At 40.5% G+C, this 9,644-nt stretch overlaps 1 protein-coding gene across 1 annotated transcript; it reads left to right on the top strand.

Moving 5' to 3' along the window:
* The first annotated feature begins 2,199 nt into the window (after window positions 1-2,199).
* LOC128643873 (gastrula zinc finger protein XlCGF71.1-like) lies at window positions 2,200-6,294 on the top strand. Its single transcript, XM_053696645.1, has 2 exons — window positions 2,200-2,308; window positions 5,330-6,294. The coding sequence occupies exons 1-2, from the start codon at window positions 2,230-2,232 to the stop codon at window positions 6,037-6,039; spliced, it is 789 nt and encodes a 262-aa protein (XP_053552620.1). The 5' UTR covers window positions 2,200-2,229; the 3' UTR covers window positions 6,040-6,294.
* The last annotated feature ends 3,350 nt before the right edge of the window (window positions 6,295-9,644 follow it).

Here is a 9,644-nt window from a genome sequence, read left to right as displayed (position 1 = left end):
AGGGATAGGAAAGACAAAATTAAACTTGCATGATTTAGATAGAGCATAACGTTTTAATACCCTTTTTAAGTCACTTCTATTTTCAAATGTGCTTTGTTCTCTTGGTATCCCTTGTTGAAAAGGAATACACACATATCCTACACTTGTGGGAGCTAGCTGCTGATTGGTGTCTGCATACATTTGTCTGTTGTGATTGATTAACTAGATGTGTTCATCTAGCTGTGCAATGCTGTTCCTTCAGCAAAGGCTAACAAGATAATGTAGCAAATTTGATAATAGAAGTAAATTAGAAAGTTTTTTAAAATTGTATGTTCTATCCAAATCATTGAAGACCATAATTAAGATAATTTATGTTGAAATAATTTTTATTGAGTATAAAATTGTTAATACAACAACAACAACATCATTCACAATCACGTGTTTGCATAGGCTGTCTTGCTAAGAGAGGCGTCATATGCTGGATACAACATCACTGTTACTCATAATAGTAGTCCAATGGCCATGACCTTGTGCCTCTATAATCTTATAAAATAATGAGCCAGCCTAGTACATTTAACAGCGTACTACAATAATTAACCCCACCCTCCCCACACCCCAACTACCATCCCTCCCCCCTCCAGGAGGTGCCAATATAATTAACTAAAATTTTGTAAGCCTTATATTATAAGTATGCCTAGATCTATCCTCTACTACTCTTCTAGAGGTATATCCCTATCTCAAGCCTTCACACTCGTATGGGTCTAATACTTCCATCCCTCGCCATCTATATGGTTATCTGCGTTCCCCCTCCCTCATATATGGTTCTGATCTCAGAATCCAATAAAACCATATCTTCTGGAACTGCTCTGGTTGTCCCAACGTCCAAGCAGCTAATTCTGACAGGGTGTATGTATCTGTTATTTTTCCTACAACCTCTTGCCACGACGGCACCCCAACTTTCCAGTGCCGAGCTATGCATATTCTCAGGCATGTGCATAATATTCTGATAAACCTGTTAACCGTCGAGTTGAATGGTTTTACCTCATCGTGTAATAAGGCTTGCGACATCGTGAGGGTCACCCTTTCCTCCAGCAGTCTACTTATCAATTCTGATAGCTGCCCCCATAGTGCCTGAACTCCCTGACAATCCCACCACATATGCCTAAATGTGCCTCTTTCCTTACATCCCCTATAACAATGCCCACTATGCGATGAGACAAAGTGAGCTGTTCTTTCGGGTGTCAGGTGCCATCTATACATCACCTTGATGCGATTTTCTCTCATGTCAGCACTAACCAGACCCTTATAAGAATTTAACATCATTTCATTCCACTCACTGATCTCCCACCTTTCTGATGTGTCTTCCTCCCATCTCTCTGTCATAGCTAGTTTAGACTCGTGTTTAGCTTTCTGTATTAAAATATAAATCCTAGAAATCAGTTTTTTCCCCCTATTTGGTGCCATTACCATTCTTTCCAGCTCTGTGACCTGACGTGGCCTCTTATTTGATGTGTATGCTGCTATTGCTGAACTAACTTGTAAGTACATAAACCAGTGTAGCATTTCCGGCTCAATTTGTTCCCTCATCTGGTTAAACGTGATCATTTTGGAGCTAGGTAGAAAGTCAGCCACCCTATATAGACCCTTATTCACCCACTTATCTTCTAATCTACTCAGGTCTTTTGGCAGCAAGAGCTTAACAGGCCTTAACATTGAGTCTGACCTACACAAGTCCATCCCTCTCGCTATCTTATTCCACAGGCGTATGGCCTCTAGTGTTATAGTTGACCTATTATTCCCCGATTTAGTGAGTGCCTCTGGGTCCCACAGAATGTCTGCCGCCCTCGAGTTACCCGCGATTTCCGTAATTAAGATAATTTAAATGGGCTATAGTGAGATTTTAATAAGCAAGGGAGAATGGATATTATTTTAAAAATTCACAAAACCCTATAATACGTCTCACATAGGAATTGGTTACAATTGGGGCTGTATTTGCAGCAAGTAAAATAACTGATACTAATTAACTCACTTTACTGCATGACACCGGTTGTATTTACTGTTGTTTCTTACTGATGTGACTGCTAGTGGTGTAGGCTCAGGCGTATTTAGCTTAAATTACACAGTTTTTCACATTTTGTTTTAAACCCTTTTTTAAAAAGATACTACAGAAATTGTAAAGAGTTATTTATTTATTTTATTTTTTTTATTTTTATTTCTTCAGGTGAAAATGATGCTAAAATTTCATGTAACATGGAACAAACAGAAGATCAGTGGCAAAGAAATATGGCAGAAGCTGCAGAGCAGGAAATATGTGACAATATAAGTACAGGTAAGTGTGTGACACGTGAGTGTATTTGAGTGTATATACACAGGTGAGTGTATATAAGTGACACATGAGAGGGATGCAGGGCACAGGTGAGTGTAAGTGTGTGACATGTCTGTGGAAAGCAGGGGATAGGTGAGTGTACATGTATCGAATATATAGAGGCGCTGATCTTGAATCTCGTGTATATGGACGTACACACTGAAGAAAGAAAAACTTGGCTTGTGATTTGCAGAAGTTAACAACAAATTAATGTGCAGTATACTCACTCCGAAAAATTCAGAGTTCAGCTTCTTCGAAAGGTTTTTCTGTCTCAACTTTCCCAATTTCCACACTGTGTTTGTGTCTGTGGATAATGAAAATTGCACTGCAGGTAATTGAATCTTTTGCTTGATAAAAAGTGCAATATACTCACTCCGATAAATTTCGGAATCCGGCTCCTCAGAACGTATTGTGTAGTTTGAAATTACTTCCAAAAAGGCAGCAAAAATACTTGTTGTGGTAAAAAACAAATATTTATTAAAACATAATAAAATGCTCTTATTTATCTTGGCTCTACGCGTTTCAACGACAGTGTCGTCTTTTTCAAGAGCAGTAAAAACAATTGGAAGTGCTTTCAATTGTTTTCCAATTGTTTTTACTGCTCTTGAAAAAGACGACACTGTCGTTGAAACGCGTAGAGCCAAGATAAATAAGAGCATTTTATTATGTTTTAATAAATATTTGTTTTTTACCACAACAAGTATTTTTGCTGCCTTTTTGGAAGTAATTTCAAACTACACAATACGTTCTGAGGAGCCGGATTCCGAAATTTATCGGAGTGAGTATATTGCACTTTTTATCAAGCAAAAGATTCAATTACCTGCAGTGCAATTTTCATTATCCACAGACACAAACACAGTGTGGAAATTGGGAAAGTTGAGACAGAAAAACCTTTCGAAGAAGCTGAACTCTGAATTTTTCGGAGTGAGTATACTGCACATTAATTTGTTGTTAACTTCTGCAAATCACAAGCCAAGTTTTTCTTTCTTCAGTGTGTACGTCCATATACACGAGATTCAAGATCAGCGCCTCTATATATTCGATTCACTTTCTACTCACAGTCCGGTTGGGAGAGACTGTTAGAGAGCAGCGGTCATTTGAGAGGGGAGTATTGTACTCTATTCTAGTCACCCTGTACATTGTGTTGTTTAACATCTGACATATTTGTATAGTTTTAGATTATTATTGAGTGTACATGTATGACATATTTGAGGAAAGCAGGGCACATGTGAGTATACAGGTGTTATGTCTAAGAGAAGCAAGGCATAAGTGAGTGTATGTGGCACGTGAGAGGGATGCAGGGCATGGGTGAGTGTAACTGACATGTCTGTGGGAAACAGGGCACAGTTGAGTGTACGTGTGTGACATGTCTTTGGGAAGTAGGGCACATTTGAGTGTACGTGTGACATGTCTGAGGAAATCAGGGCAAATGTGAGTGTACGTGTGTGACACTTTAGAGGGATGTAGGGCACATGTAAGTGTTTGTGTGTGACATGTCTGTGGGAAACAGGGCACAGATAGTGTATGTGTGTGACATGTGAGGTTGCATGGCACAGTTGAATGTAAGTGTGAGATGTGTCTGTGAGTGTGTGACGGGTCTTGGGAAACGGCAGAGATGCGTGTACATATTAGTGAACATGTACATCACACGCATACAGGGCACAAGTGAGTGTACGTGTGATGTGTATGTTCACTAATATAGTTTAGTTTACATATTACTTTTTATAAAAAAAGGATAATCTGGTCTTTATTACAGGTAAAGAATATATGGCATAAATGTAACATTCTTAAACAATAAAACAATCATTTATGTTGCATATTAAAGCGCTTTTACACTTAACCCTCATTGCTGTGATGTAAATGCTCAGTCTATTTAGAGTTAATTCACTAACTGTGGTGGTTTGATGTTATTTTGGAGATTTGTCACAAGTTGATATCTTTTTGGTTTAGCTGTATTGGGGTCTTTAAAGTGAAGGTAAACTTTTATGAATGAAAGCCCGTTTTTTAAAAATACTATTAAAAACAGGGACACTTTCATTCATTAAAGTTTACAAAGCAGCCATTTTTATTAAAAAACGTACCTTTTTTTCTTTTCACAGCTAGAGCAGCTTACCCCACCTGTATTTCCTCTCTTTACATGTCAGCAATGACTAATCCGGCTTCCTCCAGTCATGGCTTTCCCCCCAGGGTAGTCATTGCCTGAGGCCATGCTGTAATTGGAGGAAGCCGGATTAGTCATTGATGACATATGAAGAGAGGATTTCCAGGAAGGGGAAGCTGCTCTGGCTGTGCAAAGAAGAGAGAGAGGTAAGTTTTTAATCAAAACGGCTGCTTTGTTAACTTTGATGAATGAGAGTACCCCTGTTTTTAATAGTATTTTTAAAAAACGGGCTTTGATTCATCAATGTTTACCTTCACTTTAAGCTTTTTCAGCTAAATAATCTTCATCATCTAAATGATATAGCAGAATTGCTGAGTAACACAGCTGGCTGGGGAGCTGCTGATTATCCCAGAAGGTGTAGTTGACACGTGAGTGAGATTCTTCTCTCTAATCAAGATTTTTATATTGCTTAGATATTCTACACCACCTGGGGCAATTTTCTTTGTTTTTGTTGTTCTAGAGTCATCCTTGTTTTAACCAAAAGCAAGCAAGCATTAGTTACAATTATTTCAACCCATAAACTTATCTTTATATTACTAAAAGTTTCTGTGGACATAATTTTAAAAGGACTAGATACACTAAGTAGAAAAACAACATTCATTTCTATTTAGTTTGGTTTTTGACTAAGTGTTAATTCTCAGAAATAGTCCCTAATGTCCAGTAAATTGCCCTTAAGCCTTAGCATGGAAGCTGAAAAAATGTCTAGTTCTCACAGTGTCTACTACAAGTGTAGGGGAATGACTAAATCAGAACAGTTTTATGTTCTCATTATAAAATAATTATTTAATTAATAACATTACTCCCATTGTGTTTTTTATTGACAGGGGAATTCATGAACTGCAATAATCATGATCAGACTGCAGATGCTTCTTTACATCTTCTTCAAAATCAAAGAAGCCACGTGGGAAATTTATGTTCTGAATGTGGGAAATGTTTTCTTAAGAAATCACATCTTCTTAAACATCTAAAAATTCATACAGGAAAAACATTTTCCTGTCCTATATGTGGGAAATATTTTAACTATAAAAAGAGTATTGTTGCTCATCAGAAAATTCATACAGGAGAAAAAGAATTTTCATGTTCTGATTGTGGGAAATGCTTTACTCAGAAATCAAATCTTATTCGTCATCAGAAAATTCATACAGGGGAGAAAGCATTTTCATGTTCTGACTGTGGGAAATGTTTTACTCTGAAATCAAATCTTATTATGCATCAGAAAAGTCATACAGGAGAAAAAGCATTTTCATGTTCTGACTGTGGAAAATGTTTTACTCGGAAATCAACTCTTCTTATGCATCAGAAAATTCATACAGGAGAAAAATCATTTTCATGTTCTGACTGTGGGAAATGTTTTACTCTGAAATCAAATCTTATTATGCATCAGAAAAGTCATACAGGAGAAAAAGCATTTTCATGTTCTGACTGTGGAAAATGTTTAACTCGGAAATCAACTCTTCTTATGCATCAGAAAATTCATACAGGAGAAAAATCATTTTCATGTTCTGACTGTGGAAAATGTTTTACTCAGAAATAAAATCTTATTATGCATCAGAAAATTCATACAGCAGAAAAAGGCAATTTCATGTTCTGACTGTGGAAAATGTTTTAGCCTGAACACAAATCTTTATTACATATCAAAAAATTCATACAAAACATTACAGCAATGAATAAACAGCATCTTGCTATATAATTAAAAACTAATATATATTTCGTTATGAATAACCAACTATCTTTAGATGAATTTTTCCTCAGAAAGCATTTAAAAAAATAAATCCTATTTAAATTTTTATCCACCCTGTGTGACCCAGTGTATTTGCCATCCGGGAGGGATCCAGGGTCCCTTTGTATGTTTGAATAGCCAAGTGATCACCTTGAGCCTCCATAATATTTTTAATTTTCTTCCTAAATGGAAAGAGTCCACAGCTGCATTGATTACTTTTGGGAAATAAGAACCTGGCCACCAGGAGGAGGCAAAGACACCCCAGCCAAAGGCTTAAATACTCCTCCCACTTCCCTCATCCCCCCAGGCATTCTTTGCCTTTCGTCCCAAGAGGTTGGCAGCAAAGTGTCATAAGTTGTCTCTTATGGAGGGTAGTACTCTTCGACATGGGACAGGACTATTTAAGTAATCCTATCAGTCTCTCAGTGAGAGCCTGGATGAAAGTTAGAGTCCGGAGATGCAGGGAGAGTCTTTCTGTGAAACCATCACAACTCATATTAACAGCTCCACAAGCAATCAGCGTTGTCGAAATTCGCTTCGCTGCCTGCTTTTTTCTCTCAAGTCCATGGCGGAGGCGCTGCTTCTATTCGTCACACTTGAAGGGCTGTGTGCCTGTTCCATGGTGTAGATTCCGGTAAGATTGTTTCATTTTACTTCATCAGAATGTACTGTAACTTATTAATGTTTCCCGTAAGGAACTATCTTGCAGGACTTACTAAGTATATTTATAGGGCCTCAGTGAGGCTACTTTGGTATCTTGGAATCGAGGGTTAATATCTCCTGAGGGGGATTATTGGACAGGGTTTTTTTTAATCATGTTTGTTATGTGATTCAATCTGCTTATATGTAGTGTTAACTGGGCTCTTAGCTTAGAACATAAAGGCCTTTGGAACTGACGCAACCTTATGGTTGGGTGCGCTTTTTTTTTACTGTGCGGTTCACCTTGTGACTGGACGTGTTTTCGTTCTGGTCTTCCATTTCCGCACTCCTGACCATGTGGCGACTGAAAAATTAGAGTCTGCTTGTTTCTGGTTCTAGGAGGTGGTTAGTGCCTCAGCCATTGTGGGTGTCAGGTACCGTTTAAGTTTTTTCTTAGTCCATAATATTATATTCTCTTTCTAGTTATGGAGTATTCTGATGCTGACTTGTGAAGAATGCGATTTGGCCCCGTTGACACAGGTCAATCAGTTATGTTCAATATGCCGTGATAGAGCGCCCTGTTCCTCGGGCTCGGGGAATCAGGGGTCTGATGAGCCATCCGCCTCTGGGTGTTCTGTCTTCCGAGAGGCGAGTTCCCTACCGCTCCCTACTACTACACATGCGGGTAACCCAGATTATGTTTATCCCTCCTTACAGGGCGGCTTGTTCCCCCCGGAGGTTGCAGCTCATTTTCACTTTCACATATTTTTGGCGATTATGCGTCTGCAAAGTCCAGACGTTTATTTGTGTTTGTGCTCGTGCCTGATCATCCCGAGTCTACCAACCTTGGGTGGGCCTATACAGTACCTTGCGGGTGTAGCTGTCCCTGATTGTTGTGCCTTTCGTTACAGAATAGCGCTTCTTCACGTTTTACTCAGACACATTTTTGAGTTATTGTAGGATTCTATCCTTAACGGATACGGGAATCCGCTCTATTCTACTTCGAATGGCTCACCTCATTAGACATAAGAGGATGACGTAATTTCCAAATTGTCTGCTTATTGAGATCTTTCCCAGATTTTTGTTGGAAGATCAGGGTTCCGTTTGGCGGGTCCTGCGGTTATGCCTGTTTTCTTCCTGGGGGCGTTAACCTACGGGTTGCCTTTATATTTTTTTTAAATTTTGATTATGTGTTTCCTTCAGGAACTTCTGGGATCAATTCTCTCTGGTTGCTTCTTCGGAAGCTTGTTAAGGTACACATTAGTCCTAGGTTTGTCTGTTTTACCTTCCCCTCTGAGGGAGGATTTAGCCAACTTGACAGTTATGACCCCAGCTGCGGCTGGTCTTGCTGGAATTCAGATCTTCTGTCCTGTGGCTTGTTCAGACACATGGCACCTGTTCTGCCTGGCTGGTCCGGTGGGGCGCTGAGTGCTCACATTATTTGTGTGTCTTGTTTTTATTTACAAGTTCAACTAAACACTCTAAAAGGATCCTTATTCAGCACTCAATCTGGTGACCGGGTCAGTGGAGTTCTGCTGCATCACTCTCTTTGCTCCGATTTTATTGGGGCATAGAGTTTCTTTCCTCTCTGGGGATGATTCGGGGCTTATCACCTCCTTACTGCTGTTTGAGTGGTTCTGCCTTCTGAGACTCTGGAATTGTCCTGGACTTGTTCCTGCTGTGGTCCTCTTCTTGAGACCTTGCAGACTTCGTCCTTTCCTCGGGTTCCTTAGGGAGTTGGTTCCTTTGTAGGGACATGTGCAGTGTGGTCTCCTTGAGCTCTGATTAGGGTTCTACCCGGACCTGGGGGATGCTCTGCATCTTTCTTCTCCTCTGATTTTTGGGGGTGATGTGGAGGCTAACCTTTGTTCGAGAGACGTTGTCCTCGAGGTTTCCCCCTTGCTCTTGGTCATAGGTGGCTGTTGCGCCTGTGGCTCTAGTGACCTTGTTTCGACCTTTGCTTCCTTAGCTCCTTGGAGTGTTGGACTCTGGCAAGGGGGTCTCGTCTTCTGGTCGGGATGTGCAAGTTTTTCTCGTTGTCCATTTTACTTTGGACATTGTATGGTATCTCCTGGGGGTCTGTTTTTTTTATAATATGGGGGATTTCAGTTTTCGGGTTCTTGTTTATTTTGGGGGCTCGGACCTCTCCTCGCTCTGGCTCTTCCGGTGGATGAGTTTTTCACTCAGCATTTTCTTTGTGGATCCTGTTGTGGGTTGTACCGGACTGTTAGGATCTAGAGCTGGCCCGGGGTCCCCAGTTCCAGGAAACTTGGGCAGTGTCTTTTGGTTGGGCTAGTTGATCTGGTTCAGTAGACCAGGTTTGTCTGGGTGCCGTTGACCCTTAGGCTTGCATTTTGCCTATGGTCGGTTTCCCTTGGTTGGCTTGCTGAAATAGTGTGATGACTTTGCTGCTCTGCAAGAAAAGGGGTTCGCTGTGGAACCACTGCAGCTATGGTACTTTGTGTGCTAGCCAGTTAGATCTTCAGGGGATTCCTTCCAGGTTAGGGCATTGGAGGTTTGTTCTCTTGGTTCAGCCTACGGCTGTGTCCTGGGGGCAGGTGCTCTAGCCTTCCAGCCCGCTTGCCAGCCCCCCTTTGTCTTGGGGGGCTTATATCCTTCTTTCGGAAGTGTGGTCCCTATCTTAGGGCTTCTCCTGGCTTCAGGAGGTTAGGATAGACGGGTTAATCCATTTGGGAGAGAGGTACGCGCTCTGGGTTGTTCTGTCCATTTCGAGAGTTGCTTGCTCCGCCTTGAGTCTATGTTGGGACTTTAGCTAGACC

This window comes from Bombina bombina, unplaced genomic scaffold (genome assembly GCF_027579735.1).
Source record: "Bombina bombina isolate aBomBom1 unplaced genomic scaffold, aBomBom1.pri scaffold_1465, whole genome shotgun sequence".
NCBI lineage: Eukaryota > Metazoa > Chordata > Amphibia > Anura > Bombinatoridae > Bombina > Bombina bombina.
This window is presented reverse-complemented; position numbering and strand designations above follow the sequence as displayed.

Excerpts from the sequence above, each read along its gene's own strand:
- LOC128643873 (XM_053696645.1), top strand. The coding sequence starts at position 2,230 with ATGGAACAAACAGAAGATCAGTGGCAAAGAAATATGGCAGAAGCTGCA. Across the intron at positions 2,309-5,329 it reads ATGTGACAATATAAGTACAG|GGGAATTCATGAACTGCAAT; the intron begins GTAAGTGTGTGA and ends TTTTATTGACAG.